This window comes from Ambystoma mexicanum, chromosome 1q (assembly GCF_040938575.1).
Source record: "Ambystoma mexicanum isolate Mex_15411 chromosome 1q, UKY_AmexF1_1, whole genome shotgun sequence".
In the NCBI taxonomy this organism is placed as follows: domain Eukaryota; kingdom Metazoa; phylum Chordata; class Amphibia; order Caudata; family Ambystomatidae; genus Ambystoma; species Ambystoma mexicanum.
Window position 1 is genome coordinate 1,442,534,423 of NC_090922.1, and position 21,990 is coordinate 1,442,556,412.

The following is a 21,990-nucleotide window of genomic DNA, read 5'->3' on the forward strand; positions in this document are numbered from 1 at the left end:
GCCAAGAGGCTGGGAAACCTTAACACCTCAGAGATTCCCACACCAGGAGGCAGGATATCACATGACCCTGTTGATTGATTGAGGAGAGACTTCCAGGCAGCCTGATGGAGCCCACACAAAAGGCTCTTTCTGTTGAATGGGGTATGTTAATTTTGAGTGTTTCCTGTCAACAGCCCTCTGCCAGCAAGGAGAGACATGTGATCACTGACCCACCCAGACTCCTGGAGGCGGACCCAAACACTTTGGGGAGTTGAATTGCAACAAATATATAGTTTATAGAAACAGTGATAATTTATTGTAACCAAATGACAGGAATGTACAACTTTGAGAGTCTTAGTTTGAAAAATGCACTCACGATTTGAGTCCAAACTCCAATTTGTACCATGTTCTGGGGCAAAACCCCGCTAATTATGATTATTGTAGACAATGTGTTTAAGCAAGAGACATGGAAAGTTACTGGGATATATATTATATGGAAGGGAAATGTACCTTTGTATAATTTTTGATGAAAAACCAATGTTGCAAAACCCACTAAAATCGAAAATAAGTTGCCATTTTTGAATGCAAGCTCCTAGAAACGCCAGAGTCGGGACAGGGACTATCTTTAGTAATATATGATGTGTGTATGTGATGTCAAACAACTGTGTACCTGGGAAATATGTATTTGGATCAGGAATAGATTTGTGTGCACATTGACCAGGGGAGTGTCATTTCTGCAGGTCATAAAAATGACATCACTCTGACACACTATCCCTTCCCAAATCAGGGACCAAAGAATCTATTGACCTATCAAATCAAGAGAGGGGCAGGCTTAGGGATGCTAGCCTCTCCACCCACTTTTTAAAACACATAAAAAGAGACTGCTGGGACAGGTAGGGACATTCAATTCCATTTTCTGTGGGACGCTCTGCCGGGAGACTCCAGACTTCACATCCATCAATCTTCAAAGACCAGAACTTTACTTCAGAACTTAAAGCAAGGGCCTAAAACCACAAACTGAGAACTCTTCTCAGCAGGCCTCAGCATCCTTAAAGTCATTTGCAAACTATTCCACAGCCTGTCTTAATTATTTTGCCAAGAACAATTGCCAGAGACCAGACCAGAGATCCAGAGAACCACAGGCAGCTGTATCCAGAGAGCTGACCCAGACCGCTGTGAGCAGAACCGGTGCCTGATTGACCCACCGTATCCAGAGAGGCTAGACCAGTAGAGCAGAGCTGACCCAGACGCTGTGAGCAGAACCGCCCAGTCCAGTCCAGTCGACCAGATCCGTGACGAGGCCCATTCATTTCAAAATTAGGAGTGAGTATCCGCCAGAACTGTGCAGAACCCAATCTCTTAGTTAAAATAATCTAATCCAAACTATTTTAACCTAATTAGAACAGCCTCCTAGAAATCGTGTCATCTGTCATATGTAAAGCTGCACAACGGTCGCCTGTCAATTCTGAAGCTGCAAGCTGTCACCTGTCATTTTGAGTTTTACTTTAAATCCGAAAATCTACCTTTATTAAATCGTCCGTATCTCTTGAACCGTTTGGGCTAGGAACGAAATTTCATTTTAAAGCTGTGATTCTAGGCTTTCCAACGAACCTAGAACCGACTTCCTACTTTTTTCCGTAATCGCGAGACACGCACTCGCGAAATTTACTGCGATTTGGCCCGATTTCGTCATCTGTAGAAATCAGCAGCTTTTTGCTTCTCTTTGCTAAAATTCGTTTGCAATCTGCTAATCATTCACAGAGTATTGTTAAAGTGAGCCTGAACTAATATAAAGTAGCCATCACCTACCCTGAGCCTCTAGTGGGAATTTAAAGCAATTTTAGCACCTTTTCACTTGCTTGCAAACCACATTAAAGTTATTCGCCTGTGTTTAAAACTCATCCCTGTTTTCCCTAAGCTTGCTGGGAGAACTGGAACTGTGTATTGCATTATAAAGTGTGATTTGTTGGGATTCTTGAAGACTGTGTGCTCTCCTTCCATTTCTTGTATTGCATAGGGGGGGAGTGAATTGTCAAAAGAAAAAGTGATCATATTACCTTTTGCTAAAATCATAAAAAGTTATTTCTGTACTGCATTTTATTCCACCTTGCGTTTCCTTGAACCATATAAAGCATTCTTTCCCACCTTATTCTTCTGTTCCTATTCATAAGTTACCTCTTGGTGACTACTGCTCATATTCACAAGTGTAATATCCATTATCAATTTATTTATAGAAGTGTGATATGGGATACATTACTCACCGTAATCGTATTTCTGATGCTTGTATCTGCTTAGATTCACATGCTGTGCATATGACATCTAGTGGAAGCTGCGGAGTATTACAGTTTGTTTTTCGAAACTCGAAAATGGGCGTCGACACAGGGTGTGACAGTAATACTATCCCTAGTGTGACGTCCACTGTACCCAAGATCCCTCACGCATCTAGGATCCTCAGATTGGATTTTTTCTGACATGAGGTAGCATGAGGAGTAGCGTGAGTACAGATAATCCAAGCAGATAGACAGAAAGGTAAGACTACAAGCAATCATGCGCCTTCTCTCAGAGGGGAGGAAGGGTGGGTCGCATGTGAATCTAAGCAGATACAAGCATCAGAAATACGATTACGGTGAGTAATGTATCCCTTCTGAGGCTTGTGGAATCTGCTTAGATCACATGCTGTGCATAGATTAGCGAGCAGTACCTGAAGAAGGAGGTGGGATGTGAGAAGGGTCATGAGCAAATAAGTGTCTTAGAACCGCTTGTCCCACTTGTGTATCTGCCTTGGAATGGGTGTCAATGCAGTAATGCTGAGTAAAAGTGTGAATAGAGCTCCAAGTAGCTGCTTTGCAAATGGTGTCAAGAGGTACATTTGCAATGAAAGCCAGAGTGGCCCCAATACCTCAGGTAGAGTGGGCTCTTGGCGTGAAAGGCAGAGTTCTTTCAGAGAGTGAGTAACACAGCTGGATACAGTTAATAATCCACTTCGAGATGGCACCTTTAGAGACGCGAGCCCCCTCTCTGCGTATAGCTACGGAGACACATAATTGATCTGTTTTTCTTAGCGGTCTGGTTTTATTTACATAGTAGAGGACCGCCCTACGCACATCTAGGGTGTGTAGTTTCACCTCAGCCGAGCTTTACGGGTCCTGGAAGAAAGCCGGAAGCTCGATGGACTGGTTTACATGGAATTTTGATATAAATTTAGGTGAGAACCTAGGGTGTGTGCGTAAAACCAGTTTGTCTTTATGGACAGTAAAGAAGGGATCCTGCACTGACAGAGCCTGAATTTCACTGACCCTTCTTACAGAAGTAATAGCTACTACGAAGGCCGTTTTATAAGTCAGGTGTTTGAGACTGCTTTTATGCATGGGTTCGAAAGGGGGGCCCATGAGCTTGGCTAGCACCACATTAATGTCCCACCCTGGTGGTGGGTTTGAAATAGGAGGGTGAAGTCTCTTTACTCCTTCCATGAAGGCTTTAACTACTGGTACTTTCCACCACGAAACCTTGCTATGGGAAGTGGTGTAAGCCGACAGGGCTGCCAGGTGTACTTTCAGTGAGTTAAAAACCAATCCTGCATCTAGCAAGTGGAGCATGTATTTAACAATAGTGGAAGGAGTGCAATCAACCGGGTTGATTTGTCTACTCTGGCACCAGATAACAAACCTCTTCCACTTGTCAAAGTAACAGTGCCTTGTGTTTGGTTTCCTAGATTCCTTTAGGATGTCCATACACCTCTGTGGCAAATTGAGATGTCCAAACTCTATGACCTCAGGAGCCATGCTGCCAGGTTCATTGAGTTGGGTTGCTGGTGCACTGTTTGACCTTGGTGCTGGGACAGTAGGTTGTACCAGGCTGGAAGTTTGATGGGCTTGCACACCGCCATCCTGCGTAGGTGTGGGAACCACGGTTGTCTTGCCCACATGGGAGCAACTAGGACAAGCGTCATCGACTCTATGTTCATCTTGTTCACCACTTTCCTGATGAGAGGAGTTGGTGGAAAAGCGTACGCAAACATCCCTGACCAGTTCATCCACAGGGCGTTCCCCTGGGAGTCTGGTTGGGGGAACCTGGATGCAAATCCTGGGCATTGTCTGTTTTCGCTTGTGGCGAATAAGTCCTTAGTGGGGAAACCCCACTGAGAGAAGATATCTTCTACGACCGCTCTGTGTAGAACCCATTCCTGTTCCTCTGGGAGGGAGTCTCTGCTCAGAGCATGCGCTAGGGAATTGAGCTCCCCTGGAACATGTTGTGATGACAGGAAGATGTTCCGTCTGAGTGCCCATATCCAGATTTTCTGGGCAAGCTTGGACAGATTTGGTGAGCGAGTCCCTCCTTGCTTGTTCAGGTAGAACATGGCTGTTGTGCTGTCCGTCCGGATTTGCACTGACAGGTTTAGTAGGTGGGGCTTGAAAGCCTGAAGCGCTCTGAATACTGCCAGAAGCTCTAGCAGGTTGATGTGGTTCTTGGCCACTGAGTGAGACCAGAGACCCTGAGCTGTGTGGTGGATATGGTGAGCTCCCCACCCCGTCAGACATGCATCTGTAGTGACTACTGCCTGTACTTCGGGATCGTAGAAGGGTTTCCCCTGTGCGAGATTCTCTCTTGTCCACCAGTGGAGACTCTGTACCAGTGTTGGCGAAACGACCACTAGATCGTCCCACTGACCACTTGCCTGAGACCACTGTTTCGCCAACCATTCCTGCATGGGACGCATGCGCAGGCGTGCGTGGGGGACCAGGTAAATACATGATGCCATCATGCCCAGTAAACGCATAGCTTTGCGTACCGTTATTTGTTGACCGGACTGATAATGCGGAATTTGCAGTAGTATATTCCGAATTCTTTCTTCTGAAGGAAAGGTCAACCCCTCTTGAGTATCTAGGATTGCTCCTAGGAATTGTTTGGAGGTGCTTGGCACCAGGCTTGACTTTTTCTCGTTGATTGAGAAGCCTAACTCGTGGAGGAGGTCGATAGTCCTTTGAATGTTTATCCTGCAAATTCCTGGGGTTTCCCACGTTATGAGCCAGTCGTCCAGATAAGGGTACACTGGGATTGCCTCCCTGCGTAGGTGTGCAGCCGCCACGGCCAGTACCTTGGTGAATACCCTTGGTGCCGAAGCTATCCCGAAGGGCAGTACCTTGAATTGGTAGTGTCGACTGTCCACCTTGAAGCGCAAATACTTTCTGTGCATGGGAAAATGTGGAAAAAAATATGAAAATAAGCATCTTTCATATCCAAGGTTGCCATGTAATCCCCCTTTTTTAGGAGGGGGATTACCTCTTGTAGCGTGGTCATACGAAACCTTTGGGGCTTGACATACTTGTTGGCAGGCCGTAAGTCCAATACTGGGCGCATTGTCAAATCTTTCTTTGGCACAAGGAAGTAAGTTGAATAAATACCCTTGTTTACCTGGTGTCCCGGGACGAGTTCTATCGCGTCCTTTTCTAGCAGAATGGCGATCTCCTCGAGGAGAATCTTCTGATGTTCTAAAGAGTGTACTCTTTGTCGTGGAGGATGGTTCCGGGGACGCTGTAGTAGCTCTATACAATATCCTGTGGATACTGTTGACAGCACCCATCTGTCTGATGTGATCCCTTCCCAAGCCTGGGTGAAGTTGGAAATGCGTCCCCCTACTGGGGTTGCGTGAGAAGGGACCCTGAACTGAGCGTCACTGCTTTGGTGGAGGCGTGCCGCCTCCCTTGCTGGGGCTGCCTCTGCCTTTACCACGACCTCTCCTATTACCCCTGCCGTAACCCTGGGTAGACTGTTGGTTGTTGTTCCACTGTGTACCCTGCCCCTGGGAATAGTTTGATCCTCTCTGGGAATTTTGGCCGCGTGGGCGACGAAAATTACTATTCCCTCTCTGGTTAGGGGGTTTATTGGTTAAATGGCCAAGGGACTTGAGTGTTTCGTATTCGTCCTTGGCATTCTTCAGTGCGTCTTCGACCGCCTTACCAAACAACAGATCGGTTTCCACCGGTTTGTCCAACAATGATGCCTGGGTTTCTGCCTTAAAACCAGATTGCCGTAACCACGCATGTCTTTTCATAACAGTGCCTTCTGCTATCAATCTGCCTGCGTTGTCCGCGGTGTCGAAGGTTGCTTTCAAAATGCAACCAGACACGGCTCTACCCTCTGCGGAAATCAGAGTTAACTGGCCCTTTAAAGGTTCAGGAGCAGAGGCTATGAGTGCTGCGACTTCTTCCCACTGATGGCAGTTGTAGCTGGCCAACAGGGTGATGGAGTTTGCAATCCTTGCTTGATAGGCGGACGTTGAGGCTACTTTCCTGCCGAAACCGTATAGTTTTTTGCTCTCCTGGTCGGGAGGAGCTTCGGACGATGACAAGGGTGTTCCAGCCCTCTTACGAGTGTTGGTGACAACTAGGGAGTCTGGCTTCAGATGTCCTCTTATATAGAGAGGGTCAGGCTGGGCCGCCCTGAAAAGTTTTTCAACCCTGGGATTGACTGCTCTGGTCAGGTTCGGGTTCACCAGGGATGGGTCTATTCTTCGCTGAATGGACTTAAGGATAGGGGTGGTCTGGGCAACAGGCATCCTTTCTCCCACTAACTCTTCTGCGAAGTCCCTCTCCTCCTGGACACCGTGGGTGTCAATATGGAAATGTTCTGCAGCGCGTGCGAGAACCTCGTTTAGGAGGGGTTGGTTATCGACCGGGGAGTCGGTAACTGGGGCTTCGTTCTCTACCGGGGAATCTACTCTGTATGTTTCCGGGTCTTCCTCTTCCTCTTCCTGGTCCTCATCATCCCCATAGTAGCCCGTCCCGGTTTGCTCTTCTACCATGCCAAATTCTTGGTCCTCACCAAAGGAAGCCTCTGCTTGAAATAGTGAGTATGGTCTTGAATATGGTTGTACCTCGAAGGGGTCTGACCTCATCGATGTTTCAAACCGGGGCTTTTTACTCGCGGGGATAGGATCATTAGAGCCTGAGGGTGTCGCCCCTTGTGGATCATACGAGAGGAAATGTTCTGGATTTTTATCATAAAAATCAGCCAAAGAAGACATCCTTGACATGACCCTATCTATGTCTTCACTCGACCATTTTCTGGAACTGGGAATGACTCTCTCAGCAAGTCTATGGGATTTGTCTTGAGTAGATTTGCTGGTTTTAGACATATCAGCAGACCTCGTTTTGTCTGTCTGTTTAGGGGGAGTGGTGTGTTTCACAGGTGTGGAAGAGTGCAAAGGCTGCTTCTTCTGCTGTTTTCCCCACTCCCCGTGAGTGGAAAAGTGTTTTCCCTGTCCTTTAGTGGCTCTGGAGGTTTTCGACGCCTGGCGTCGAGGATCGGGGGTGGGGTCCCTGTCCTTCGAGCGTGGGGCCTCGCTGATTTTGACTGCGGGCTCCGACTCCTGGAGCGCGGCCTGGGGGTGGAAGTCGTCTTCGTCTCCCGACGATCGAACTTCTGTTAGCCTAGGGAGCGAGGCACTCTTGGCAAGAGTGGATGATTGCCTGGAGTCATGCGGCGATCTTGATCGTGAGCGCCCAGAGGACACCGAATTGGACCGTTCTGTTTGTGCCTCCTTCCGAGAACTCGATGTCGTCGAGTCTCGGTTGGACTTAGTGTGTGTAGTGTGTGAAGCGCTTGTGTCACCGGGGGTCTTCCCCATAGCCGCCCTGCCGGACGACCTTCCGAGGTCGGGGACCTGCGCTCGGCTGTCTTTCGACGCCGTAATGCCCTCGCTGTCCGAAAGTACGGCGTCGCTGAAGGCGCCCTCCGCTGCCATGGCCGCCTGCCTGGCGTGGTGGGCCCAACGCTTCGTCGAACGGTCCTTAAGTGTCTTAGGTTTAAACCTACTACACGCTCTGCAGTTCGCTTCGGGGTGGTCCATCGGCAAGCAGAGATTGCACGTGGCGTGCCTGTCGACCCAAGGGTATTTGCGAGTGCTCTTGGGGCAGAATTGAAAAGGGGTACCCTCCATACGCACCTTGAGGCAGTGGGCTGTTAAGTGTAGGAAATGTATAAGGTGTACCTATATACCAAGAGTGTAGAGTATGTACAACCCCCCACTCTCCCTACTTGCAGGGGCGAGGCCAGAGGCCTTCCAAGGCCCGGGCCGAGGCCAGAGGCCTTCCGAGGCCCAAATCCGTCGTGCAGCAGCCGACGGTCGATTTCTTCTCCAGCCGGCGTCGAGTGTCGAAGTTCGACTTTGGGGTGGGGAAGGATGTCAATAGATTATTATTTTAAATTTTTAGCAAAAGTATGGCTAAGGCCAGGGCACTCCGCAAAATGCTTCCGACCAGTATGGCGGAAAATAACAATCTGAGGATCCGAGACGCGTGAGGGATCTTGGGTACAGTGGACGTCACACTAGGGATAGTATTACTGGCACGCCCTGTGTCGACGCCCATTTTCGAGTTTCGAAAAACAAACTGTAATACTCCGCAGCTTCCACTAGATGTCGGCCTATGCACAGCATGTGATCTAAGCAGATTCCACAAGCCTCAGAAATATATATATATCGTTTAAATTTTCAAATAAACCTTTTAATTTGCAAAACAAACCTACTTCTTGGCTCAATGGGGTCAGGGGGATTCTAAGAGGGGGGTGTTATACAAGGGTTGTCATCCAGAGTACTGAACTGGATATAAAAATACATCAATAAGGGTTTTCCTCAGCATCCCAGACTAGGCATTGACTTAGCTGTAGTGTTGATTGAATATCGCTTACAGTGACTAGATTACTCATATTCCATAGTCCCCTTTCCTCCATCCTTGTGGGGCATACTCCAACACGGGGACGGTAGCGGAAACTTTGGCAGTGGAAAATTAAGCTTCCCCCTTAAATTTAGTATAGCACACAGGGGAGCGGCCTTGGGCGTAGCTGCACCCCAGGTGAGGCCCCGCCCTCTGGCACCTCACCTCAGTCCCCTTTGAACACATTGGATGCTTAGATACCTGGCTACACTTAATACCCATTGATACCCAGGTCTGTCCATGGCCGTATATACTTCTGAAATGACCTGGACCATCCACCGGGCAATGGAAGCCTTGGAAGCCTGACACCTGGGGGAGGAAGCCCCAAAGGTCACGAACAATGCCTTGGACTTCCTGAAGGATTTTGTCAGAGAGAGATAAATCTTGAGGACCCTCTTGAGGTCCAAGGAATGCAGGGCCATCTTTACCTCTGACTGCGGGTTTGGGAAGAACACTGGCAAGCAGCTCTCTTGATTCAGATGAAATGGAGAGACCACCTTGGGCAAGCGGTTTGGATGAATGTGCAAGATGACCTTGTTGTCATGAAACGTGGTTAAGGGCTTGCACGAGGAAGAAGCCTGCACCTCACTAACCCTGCGTGCAGAGGTAAGCATCACCATTAAACCGTTTTTAGTGTCATCAAGCAGATGTGCACAAAGGCCATCGGCTCGAAAGAGTTGGGCTGCAAAGCTGCCAGATCCCAGACCGGATGCGGCCTGTGCCCCAGCAGAAAAAGCCTAGACAACCCCTTGAGGTGGGCCTTAACCACTGGGTCCGCTGCAGAAATCACATGCTTAGGGATCTCTTTTAAGCCCCAATGGCTTCAAAATAAATGCAGCAAGTATCCACCTGAACATCAAAACGAGTCAGGTGTGCTGAAAAAGCCGGTACGTCATCCAGAGGACAGGTGACAGGGTCCTAACCCTTGTCACAAGCCCAATGTCAGAACCTACTCCATTTAACCTTATACTGGGACTGGGCCGAGGTCTCCTGACCTGCTGAATGATGTCCCAGTTGTCATTTCGCCTGTTGAACCCTCAGCTGGTAAGGAACCGGGACGGCAGAGCCAGCTTGGCTGGGTCCGGATGCTCCACCGCCCTACCCTGCTGCATCAGGAATCCCCTGCTGGAGATCCGAAGGTGGACTGGACCATGGAAGCACAACTGCAGCAGATCCGAAAACCAGGGTCTCGAAGGCAAGTGAGGGCAATCAGGATGAGGCTGCAACCCACCGAAGCCTGGACCTTGCGGAGGGTCCTTTGGAGCAGAGGGGAGGGAGGGAAGGCATAACACCTGCAGCCATGCCGATAGATCTGGAAGTCATCCCCTAGAGACCCCCTACCCTGTCCTGCCCATTTAGCAAACCGGGGGCACTTGGTATTCCGAGGTGATGCAAACAAATCCAGGTCCGCGTACCCCCAACGCTGGAACAGAGGCAACAACAAGTCATTGTGCAACTCCCACTCGTCGGTGTTGAACCCCAAGAGGCACATTGCTGGTCCGCTTCTGCATTGCTGTCATCTAGGAGGTGGACTGCTGAAATCCAAATCACCTCCAACAGGGCCCATTCCCAGATCGATAGTGCCTCCATGCAAAGGAGGGGGGAACGGGTGCCACCCTGCATGTTCAGGTACAACATCATGGTAAAATTGTCCACCCTGACCAGGACTGACCTGAAGCAGCAAAACCCTGAGGGTCAGGCCCACTGCCCTGAACTCAAGCAGATTTATATGCAGGAGGGCTTCCGTCCTGGACCATGCTGCATGAATCGTATAGCCCTACAGAGTAGCCCTACAGAGTAGCACCTCAGCCCAAAAGGGAGGAGTCTGTTGTCACCACCAGGGAAGGCTCCGGTTGGGTGAAGGGAACTCCCGCTGAAACATTGCCATCCATCAGCCACCAGCGAAGATCGGGCAGTAGGAGCAGTGGTATTGGAACCCTGTCCGACTGAGACTCCATCTCCGGATCCCAGCTGGCCACCAGGTGGAGCTGGAGGCGCCCCATCTTGAGGCGAGTGTGTTGTACAATGAGCACACAGGAGGCCATCAGGCCCAGAATGTACTGGAACCATCATGCAGAGGTGGCAGTGTTGGGCAGAAAGTATCCCACCGCCTTGAGGAGGGACAAAAGCCTCTCGTGTGTAGGGGGAACACCCATTGAACGATAGTGTTCAAACGCACCCCTCGGAAGATCAGTTCCTGAGATGGGCACAACTGTGACTTCCTCTGGTTTAGGGAGAACCCCAGCTGATGAGCGCTATCCGCCAATCTTTGTCAGGAGTGCACCACCCCTTCGAGTGACCCTGCTCTCATCAAACAGTCGTCCAAGTAATGGTACAGATGATGGCCCTCCAAGCGGAGAAGGCCTGCCACTGCGTTCATAAAGTTTGTGAAGACACGAGGGGCAGAGTTCAGGCCGAAGGGCAGCACCCTGTACTGAAAGTGGTGCAACATAATCGTGAATCGCAGAAACTTCTAATGCGGCTGGCAGATGGGAACATGCAGGTATGCATCTTTGAGGTCCAGGGAACACATCCTGTCCCCTGCACACAGAGACTATTCTATGTGCGCAGGATTAATCATCTTAAAGCGTTCCAGCTGTAAAGACAGATTTAGAAATGACAGGTCCAGGACAACCCTCAGGCCAGACTAATTGTTCTTGGTTATCGCAAAAAAATCCTGCAATAGTAACCGGAGCCCCTGTCTACAAAAGCAACCGGTTCTATTGCCTGCATCTTCAAGAGCAAAAAGACCGCCAGTAAAAGGGCCGGAGATCCGATCTGACGAAGAGGAGAGGGTGGTAAAGGCAAAGGAAGAGGAAGACTGAAGCCCGTAGATACTATGGATAGGATCCAAGGGTTGCTGAAAAGACACTTCCAGGTGTCCTGGAACAGAGCCAAACGGCCCCCCACCGGCGAGCTTTGTTCCTCAATCTTGACAGCACTGCTTCATGGGGGCAGAGGAGGGGAAGTGGATAACCCCATGCAATGTCCTCTGCTGCTTCCTCTTGTTATCGCTGAACGACCTTGTCACGCCTCTGTGTACCGTGGTCCCGGAACCCCTTGAAATCGGAGAAAGCACAAGCCTTGAACTCGGTCCTGTCCTGATTCTGAGGAAAGGATTTCTGACCTGGTTTTGTCAGGATGACAAAGGACCTGGCGCTTTGAGTGGAGGTTTTCTTCTAGGTCAACTCATCGGTTGGCGAATGAAAAAGATCGAGGCCCTCGAAGGGCAGATCCAGGATTCGCTCCTACACGTCAGATGAAAACTTAAAGGTGTGCATCCACGTTGTCCTTTTCATCTCGACCCCAAGGCACAGTCCTCTGCTGGCTGTTTCGATGTGGGAGACCAAAGACTCCATGAGGTCCTGCGCAATGGCTCTGGCATCTGCCAGACATGCCTTGAAGAAGGTTTTCTTGTCCGAAGAGAGGTCGGCAGAAATTCCCCAAGCTCCCACCACAGCTTCCGATTAGCCGCAGCAAAGAGGGTATCTGCGTTGGCGTGCCGCAGATGCAGTCCTGAGATGGATTAACAACCCATTCCCAAAGACTCTAGGACCTTGCCCTCCTTAGAGAGGCAACTGGAGGTAGCTCCCGTGGAGGAAGATGATGGTTTAGAATACAAGTAGGCCGCAGCCACCACTGAGGAATGAGGCTGTGGCTGGGAGGCAAGAAGAATTGGCTCTCTATCTGTCAGCCTAAACCTGCTGGCCAACTTCTTGTTCATCTGGGTGTTGGTTCTGGGCTTCTGCCAGACCTTCCGTGCCACCTGCAGAATGTCCTTCTGGAGAGGGGTGCCAGACAGGATCGCTGTGCGCTTACCTCTGCTAGCACTCCCGACTCCTGGGGGGCTTCCTCGGGCAGCGGTACCCCCAAGAACTCTGCCAGGCCCTGAAGGCTCATGAAAAGCCTTAACGGATGCTGAGGGTTCATGGTCGTCATTGACACCCCTCTCGCCTTTGTCACAGACCAAGGGGAATGCAGGCCCTGGGACTCAGGTGCCAGCAGGGTCCCCCCCTAGGTCCGGCACGGCAGAGAGGTCCAACAGCTGTTGAGGGGGAGGTGTTGGTGGTACAGGAGGAGGTGGAGGGGTCAGAACAACCAATATGGCCTGAACCGGAGGAGGGACCGGCACTTGAACCTGTAGCATAAAAGAAACGGGAGTCACCACCTGCGGGATGACCTCCTTCACAAGGTCCTTCAGGAGCCCCTTCATCTGAGGGGAACGCATGACGAAGAGGACACGCTCAACAAGCAGTCGCCGCAAGCCGCTGGGTCCTTAGGCGCCCGACCCTCCCAAGTGCTGGACTTCCACTCCTGGTCAAAGCAGAGTCACCTGGTGCGTCTAACCATATGGCTGTGAAGGGTAGATGTATCCCTGAGGAGACCAGAACCCTGCACCGTAGGATCCACTGCCTCTTCCAAGGAAGGGGGCTGGGCTCATCTTACAAGGCCCATTTGAAGGGCAAAAGCACTGGCGGACCCTGAGCTGTGTCCAAGATGGCCACCAACGTGGCAGGCTCCACCACGTGCCTCTGCCATTTGAAGCTTTGCCCCACGCCCAGGGCGACAGGACCCGGATGCCCTGAGTCAAGAGAGGCCTCAGACACACGAAGCTACAGCTTGGGTCTTCAATGCCTTGTGACCGAGAGCGCTGAACCTGAACATGCATCCCAGTGGTGGTCTGGCCCCAAACACTCAAGACAGAGAGCATGGGGGTCCAGGGCTGGGAACAAAAGGGCGCATTAGGCACATCTCGTGAATCCTCCTGCAGCAGACATGCGTCAGGGAAGGCGAGTCACCGAAGTGCAGTTAATTAAGATTGAAAAAAATGTATGGGGAGCATTTAGAAAGCAAAAAAAGAGTCTGCGCTGGCTGCCAGGTCCGACACCGTCCGTGCAGAAAAAGGGACTGAGGTGAGGCGCCAGAGGGCAGGACCTTGGCAGTGCTTTCCCAGGCTCCGAGGCCATGCCCCGCGCGCTATACTAAATTTAAAGGGGAAGCTCCATTTTTTACACTGGCAAAGGTTCCGATACCATCCATCCCCATGTTGGGGGACGCCCCACAAGGATGGAGAAAAGGGAACGGGACGTATGAGTATCAATGGTGAGGAAACATGGCAGTCATAGTTCAAAACATCCGGAGAGCGACAGACCCATAATCTAGAGTATCTGGTGTTATCACAAATGCATACATCTGTGAATGCCTGCCATGCATCACTGAATACTACTAGTGGTGTCTAACACCCACGTACTACAATACTATCTCATCTCCACAAGCCGAACGATCTGCTCACTTTGGTTTAACTATGTAGCGCTACCATAGATATTTCCGACTGAAAGACATAATTTTAGGTCCATGCACAATCGAAGACTCCACCCCATATCCACGGTACCCAAAGCATTCTCAACATGTAGTGACCAGCTGTTCCAAGAATACAGCATCCATGCCATTGGGATTACGTTTACTAGGCATCTCCCAAATTTGTACATTTTCTACACCATCATGGCATACCGCCCCCAATTAGAACAACCTCTTTAACAGCCCCACTGTCAAGCAACGTTGACATGAAGACTGGAAAGCCCCGACACCCGCCACACGTGCTAAACATGTGCTTCTTTTCTCTGAATATATAGGACATTTTGACATTTAATGGAGAAATGTATCTTTCAGTATTCAGTTTTGTGGCAAGCTAAGAACTTCGCTCTTCGCCCATGAGTGTGTATTTAAATTTAGCAACACAGCATTCCACACAGTAACGCAACTCGGCATTAGGAAGCATGGATAACTCCAATATAGTGGTGGGCTGTTTTCCCGCATAGAATTAACTCATGGATTCTCTCCTGCTCTAACTCCCACATTACCACCTTGCAAACCGTGGGACTGCGAAGCAAAGTATACAGTTCCAAACCAAGGCCATAAGTAACAGAACATCAAGCTGCAGGGCTTAGTCCTGCAATAATGGCCACTTGGCCATTATAGGGCGCTGTGCACACCTAATGACAATGTCAGATCTCTGGGGGCACACTGTTAGGTGCTGCCATCCTTTGCGTACTCATTTTCAAAGTGGTCCTATATTACACATTTTCAGAAAGCGCAACCCTTTTTCTACGAGAAAATGTGGAAAAAAATAGGCTCCCACACAAAAGGGATACCGGGAAATCGCCAGAGTCCACTCGGCTTGCAGTCTACTGAACATACAAATATGGAATACATTAGAATAGACAAAGGTATCACCCAAAGTAACGTGTAATGCTTGGCTCTATGTGAGAAAGTCACCAAACAAAAATCTGCATTTCTTAACACATGTATATGTGGGGGAGACCCCCACACTACACCCACACTCCCGGATTTCTGAGCTCAAGGAGAGCATGGATACAGTAATTGCGCATCATTGCAAGACACATTTCCCAAGCAGAACGGAGACGAACGTTTCGGTAGCCCACGAGCCAGGTGTCACTTAATAGATATTAGCCAAAGTGCTCTGCTCTTACACTGAGCTTAACTTGTGCGTTTTATCTAGCTTTAGCTTCATATTTGCGATCCACTCCACAGGATTCAATATCTCTGCATGCTAAATTATCTTCATCGCACAAACTTGCCAAGCGACTGGCCAGCCTGCAATCTGCGTTTCTAACCAGTGAATGGCAGCTTGAAATAAAGGGAAATATGCATGTTTTGACAGCCTCTGCATCCTCCTCAGACATGTTCCGAGCAGTAATGAAACACTTTCAGACAAAATGGGACGCTTCTGTCTAATGGTAGGTTAGGCATGAAAGGCATGACACTATTAGTAGCTGCTCTCTAAAGTAAACAGCGCCTGCCTCCCCCCTCTGATATTCTGCCGCAGCTGGCCTGTTTTCCCCACCTAGCTGTAAAAGAAATGTCCGCACAAGCAAGACGCCCCGCCCCCTCCGTCAATAGCGCACCCAGATCCATAGTTCAGAAATAGCTTACTAATTAAAAGCTGCGAGGCGTAAATAATTCATCTCCTTAACTTGTATTGATTGGATAGGTTAGTGGTTAGAGCCAGCGAACAATATTAAACAGTTTCCTGCAGCACGGGGCGGAGCTCTGGCCAAGGCAGTGAAGCTTCAGCTAACGGTGGCAATGTGTGGACAGTGACACAGGATGGAGGCGGGCCTATTAATAAGGAGGAGAGTGGCACCCAAGAATAAGCAGCTGATGAGAAAAGACGGCAGGCAACAGGGCAGCCTTTCACAACAGGATACTGGCCCTCGATGACAACAGGATACTGGCCCTCGATGACGAGAGGTGGGCAGCGCGCCACCCTGCGCGGTGCTAGCACCAAGGAAAGAGCCTGATCACCAAAGATACAGGCGCGCTGCAAACGAAAAACACATCACTCCCGAGTAGGTGGGGGGCACCAAGCAGAGATTGGCAATTGCAGAGCTTGATGGACATTAAGGAATGAGGCGGGCAAGCAGAGAGGGTAGGTAACATAGCGGAGGCACAGAACATCATTGAGGGTAGCAACTGAGGAGAGTGGCACGCAACCCAGGTACAAACACAAGTCACTCAAAAGGGATATAACTGAGGAGGAAGGGTGACAGCACAGAAACAAAGCAGTTATGAAGAAGCCCTGATTCTGTCTTGAGTTCTTGTCAGCTGTCTACTTGTTTGGGGGATTCCAGCTCTCTGGGAGATGGGGCTTAATAGTGACAAGCACTGTGTTAAGTAACTATCGCCCCCATCACCAGCCTAGCCTTACCAGTTAGGGTTATATTTGATGGCCGAGTCGGTCAATGAAATCTTCTGAAACCTTTCAAGTTGGCCTTTACTCGGGGTTGAGATGGCCGTCTTCCAGATGGTGGGTGACATCTTCCCTGTGATCAATGAGCCTCTGAATCTCTCCATGGCCTTTGACACAGCAGCCCAGGGCAGTGAGGCCAACAGGGACTGATGCTTAAGAGCGCTTTTCATCTATGCATCCCAGTCAGATCCTCAAGGCCTTGAGCTCTTCACTCGGGGGGGGGGGGGGGGGGAGGCTTTATACCCCAGGGGTGCACTGTCGCCACACTCTGTCCCTAGACAGAGGCGCACTGGGACAATGTGTTCACTACCAGGGGAGTGGTCTCCGATATGAAGTTATCAGCAGCATCATTATTTCTCCTCTCTCTGGAACAGATAGTCCACCTCCTCAATCCGGACTAGATTACATAACTACCCGTGTTGGGCAAGGCTCTCATTTGCTTTGCTTTCTCTAGATACTGTCACACTGACCTCACGTTTCCAAAACACACGCGCACACATTAACACCGTGCTCTTATGCCACAGAGGCAAGCCTTTCTCGCACCCACTTGCTTATGAGCGGCTGCTCTATCAGCAGCCAGACTGTACTGATGAAAGCAGGTCAATGATGACCAGACTGCTACATTCTGAACCTCGTCTCATCACAGGAGCTGTAGTGTATAAGCAGATTGCACTGGTCACCCTACAGTGATGGGAGCTTAATTGGAGCAAGAGCGCCTTCGCCTGGAAACAGCCAGTTGTGTGCTTCCTCTTTGTCTGGTAAAAAAGATTCCGATTTTAAAATGCTTGCAAAAGCTTGCATTTCTTTTCTGTTGCATTACTTTTCGTTTTTTTAAATATTTTGGTCAGCTATCAGTTTCAAAACCAAGTACTTTTCTATTTTTGTTTGCACTATGCTTTATTATCACTCTGGTTTTGTGTGGTCATGCGCTCAACAGTTGTTAGCCATCGAAGGAGTGGTGCATACTTTAATAAAACCCTAAAATACATCTTTTTGTAAATGGTAAGGGCGCAACTGGAGCAAAGGAGGAGACCAGCAAGCACACAGGGAGGGGAGGTTGGTCCCCTTCGGAATAGGTGGATACGTGTGCAGACACATTGCTTGCGCAGACAATAGATGAATGCCGAAGGACCAGCCCGACAGGCTGCTGTTGGCCAGATTGATGTGCAGCAGAATATACTGAGCACTGTTACTGACCCAATTTCCTTTCAAATACATTTTCCACAGACATGACCGGAAACGTGTCCCAGGTACAATTGCACACGTAAGTGTATAACATTGTGGCATTGAAGAACTTGCCTAATGTGACCTTGTAGGAAGGTAGGCAGATGCTGTAGACTGGCAGGCCAATGAGGAGCCACATCCGTAACAAAGGACATATGTGGTTCACCAAGAACAGAGACAGTCAAAGGGGGAAGAACAGCAAACGTGGAAGTAGACAGGCACAGAATAGGACAAGAAGAATGATGGTTCAGAAGCATGTTATCTTTCAAAGCCAGGACTGCGGGCTGACTAACCGCTAGGACCACTGCCCTGGCCAGCACTTTATCTGAGACGTCTTCCTGGCTGCAATACAGTCCCTCAACTGTCCCTGAAGAGACAGGGGTCACTCACCTATCCCACTGTGGGGTCTTCCTATGTGTTGCAGGCTCATGCCTTTGTTCATGTCTAGGAGTCCGTTCTTGGGCCAAGTTCCTATGGCAAAACTGTACGCCTGAAATGGAAGAAAACACAAAATTAAACTGGGGGGTAATGTACAATCAAGGCTTCTCCAGCTATCAAAACATCTTCAAGTTAACATGCAGTGCCAGCACCATGCATAGAGGCAAAGTCAGTATCACACCGGAGCAAAGCCTGACCAGCCCATGGTCCACCTAGAGAACGCGATGATACTGCTGCCTGGTAGTGGATAGCTGCGATTCCGAAGCCCTCGATATTGCAGAACTGGGTTAGGCATTAAACAAGGGCCCACCCAGTCCGATAAATCGGCTTGGCATTTCAGCACCATGCTGTTGCTCCAATGTCAAGGTTTTACCTGCACCTCGTGCAACTAGCCCTTCCTTGTGTACTGCTATTCTCTGACATATAGAAGATTGATCCTTTGCAATGTTAATTTTCGAATGCATTTACCACCTCCACCTTCGGAATCTAGTGAATTCTATCTGCTATGGACTGTGCACTGGTTGCAAAAGTTGGGGAGCTGATTTTGTGGGTTATCTGAGTGTAGCCACAACAACTTGGGTAACACTCTAAGCACGAGTGAACAATGCCATGCCCTGAAAGAGAAGGGTTCTGCTTTACTGGGAATGAGAAATCAATGGCCTGAGCAGGGGTGTTGCTAGGTCTGGAAAAGACCCGGGGCTAAGCTGCTGTCAGATCTGTTGGGACTGGGGGCTACCTAGTCTTTTGGCTGTAGCTCCTGAGATTCTATCCGGGGCTACAACCAAAAGACCAGGGGCTATAGCCCCCTTCGCCCCCCCCTTGCAACGCCCCTGGGCCTGAGTCAGTTATCCCGCAGGGTGCAGGTACTGGTGAAAAGGAGATAAACCTGCAAAAAGTACGAGACAAAAACAGGAAACAAAAACAAAGCAGCAGGGAAACAGATGGGAAGCAAAGAAACTGGCAGACAGAAAGCCTTTCCAGGTCAGAAAAGCCCCTGGACGCAACATTAGTTTCATCACATTGCGCAGAGCCCTACTCGGAGGTGGCGGGGGAGTTGATCTGTAAATACACCACATTATAAAGCACTGTGCATCCAATAGCACCGCCACAAGGCTTGGGGAGAAGGGGACTGGGATCAATTCTCCCTCACCCTCGTTGAGTGGGTCGACCTCTCCTCCTCCCTCCTTGCCTCTACCTCTCAACGGAGACCTCAACATTCACTTGGATGCCTCTATCTCCTCCACTGGGCTCTTTCGCAATCTCTGCGACTCCTCTCTCTCTCTCTCTATTATTCCCTCTGCCCCGAAACACTGTGCCGGGCACACCCAGGATGTTCTCATCTCGTCAGACATTCTCCCTCTCCAACCCTCTCACCACTCCTCTCTCTCGGACCGACCTCTTTCTTTTCTCCTCTCGCTTGTCGCTCTCTGTCCCCAAGGTAGAGCCACCCCAGCACTGCCACCCACCATCTCGATCATCCGGCCCATGAAGCGTGTATCAGTGGAGGCTTTTGCTGCTACCTTCTCTCCTCCTACTCCTGAGGCTGACTCACACTCTGACACAGCCCTCTCCAACTTGCACAACTTGCATCTCTCAATCGCTAACACTCTTGATGTCTTACCCCGGTCATGAAGCCCACATCCAAGCGCAACTCTTGGTATGACTCCGACCTCGCGGCCGAGTGTAAGTGGATGGCATAAATCTCATCCTCCGACAAATTGGCCTGCCACATACTCCAAAGGCAATATAGACTCTGTCCTGTACAAGAAGAGAGCTTACATCCAAAACTGCATCTCTGCAGACTCTAACAACTCAGGCGAACCTTTAAAAATCAGCAAGGAGCTGGCCAATCCTGCTGAGGTCTCCCCCTATCCTGTTCTCTCCCAGGCCGTTTGCACAGCACTGGCTTCTCACTTCTCCACTAAAACTCAGGACATCGTGTCCACTTTCTACTCTTCATCTCCCTTTACCACTCCCGGCCCCTCTCTGGCCGTCTCTCCACCATTTTTCTCCTCTTTGCCTGTGTTTACTCCCGACAATGTTTCTATACAAGCCCTATATATGAAAGTCTCGTCAAAGCAGGTGCTCCCCTGCTCATCCAGAACCATCAAGGACCACATCGACACCCTCGCTTCAGCCTTGGCCTATTTCTGCAATCACTGTTTTGCCACTGCAACCTTCAATCCTAAAGCACTCCCTTCTGTACCCTCCTTCTCAAGAAACCCGCTGTCGTTCGTTCCTCTCTGCAAACTACCGCCTGATCTCCGTCACTCTTTTCCTCGGCAAACTCCTGGAAAAGCTGGCCATCTTCAAGCTTACTCTCTATTTTGAATCTGTTGGTTGTCTCCATGAACACTAGTCTGACTTTAGAGCAGCCAGAAGCACTGAAACTGCTATCCTGAACACCCAAGAACCTTTTTTCTGTCCTCATTCTCCTTGATCTATCCTCTGCTTTTGATAAACGCAACCACAACATCCTGATCAATCGTCTCTGTGACAACCTGGGCATCACGGGTCGGGCCCTAGCCTGGTTGACCTCCTTTCTCTCCGATCGACCCTCCCTGGTCCTACTTGGGTCCTTTCTCTCTACCACCTCTCTCTCTCTACATGTGGTGTTCCCAAGGGGACCAACCTCTCACCCTGGCTCTTCAGCCACTACTTGGCATCCTTGATCCACCTCATCTCTAGCTTCTGTTGCAACTTTCAGTGGTATGCAGATGACAATCGGCTCTCCTTAAGGCTCCCCTCAGCAGCCTCTGCTCTCTAGCTCATATCTGAATGTCTGTCTGCGAATCAGGAATGGTGTGCCTCCAACAATCTCTGCCTTAATGCTAGTAAGACTGAGGTCCTTCTCATTGAGACCCCTGCTCCCGCTTTCACTCTGGCCGCCTACCGTGGGCCCTCTACCCACATCTTCCTGTGAGGCTAAGAACCTCGGGGTCATCTTCGACATCTCTAAGAAGTCTCACTACCAGCTGCACCTCCTCAGAGGTATTCTTCCTTTTCTCACTTTCCCCCAGAATCTCAGTGTCTTCAGAGCCCTGGTTCTCTCTTGGCTGGATTACTGCAACAGCCTTTTTCTAAATCTGCCTACCTCTACTTTTCGCCCTTATAACTAATCCACAACAGGACTGCGAGGTTTGTCCTTGGCCTCTAGCCCAGGGGCTGTATCTCTCCAGCCCTGAAATCTCTCCACTTGCTCCCGGTGGCTGCAAGGATCAAGTTCAAGACCCTCTGTATCATCCACAAGGCTTCCTGGGGCCGGGGACCACACTACAGCCAACTCTCTCTTCATAAGCATCTTCCTTCTCGAGGCCACCGCTCATCCACCTCCAACTCTCTGAGGGTCAGACGTTTCTCCAGTCAGAGGGTGGGGGTAGATCTCTGTCCTCAGCTGGGGCCTCCCTTTGGAACAGCCGCCCTGCCTCTCTCAAACCTGAGCAGAACCACCTAAGACCTTCCTCTTCGCTTCCGCTTTCTCTCCCCCCGGCTGATGCTCCTGTCTGCTGCGCTAACTGGTTACCTGGCCACCACTGAACCTCATGAGCACCAGGGTCTTGCACGACCAGTAGCCCATTACACTGACTTCGGGCCTCACACCCACTTAGGGACTTTATCTGCAACCCTACAGTCCCCTGCCTCCCTGCACTTACTTGAGCCACTCCCTGGCAGCAGTTACTGCATAATTTGCCACTCCACTCTTCCCTCTGCACCTTGCACTGCTCTTCCTCCCTCCCCTCACACAATCTGAATGATACAAGGCCTAGTAAGATTGTTTGTTTAGTCCTCCCTCTGTCTACCCTTCCTTTTCTTGTCGCGCCTAGAAACACTTGTGTACAGGCGTGTTATAAATAACTTATCCTA

The 21,990-nt window shown here is 49.9% G+C and overlaps 1 protein-coding gene across 3 annotated transcripts in view; it reads right to left on the reverse strand.

Annotated features, from left to right (window-relative positions):
• The window catches only part of ERI3 (ERI1 exoribonuclease family member 3), a 2,288,738-nt gene that overhangs the window by 675,944 nt on the left and 1,590,804 nt on the right, over window positions 1–21,990 (reverse strand). For all 3 annotated transcript variants that reach the window (XM_069642321.1, XM_069642319.1, XM_069642320.1), the window contains one exon: window positions 18,079–18,178. In XM_069642321.1, the coding sequence (XP_069498422.1) occupies window positions 18,079–18,178 (100 nt within the window). The remainder of the gene's footprint in view (window positions 1–18,078; window positions 18,179–21,990) is intronic.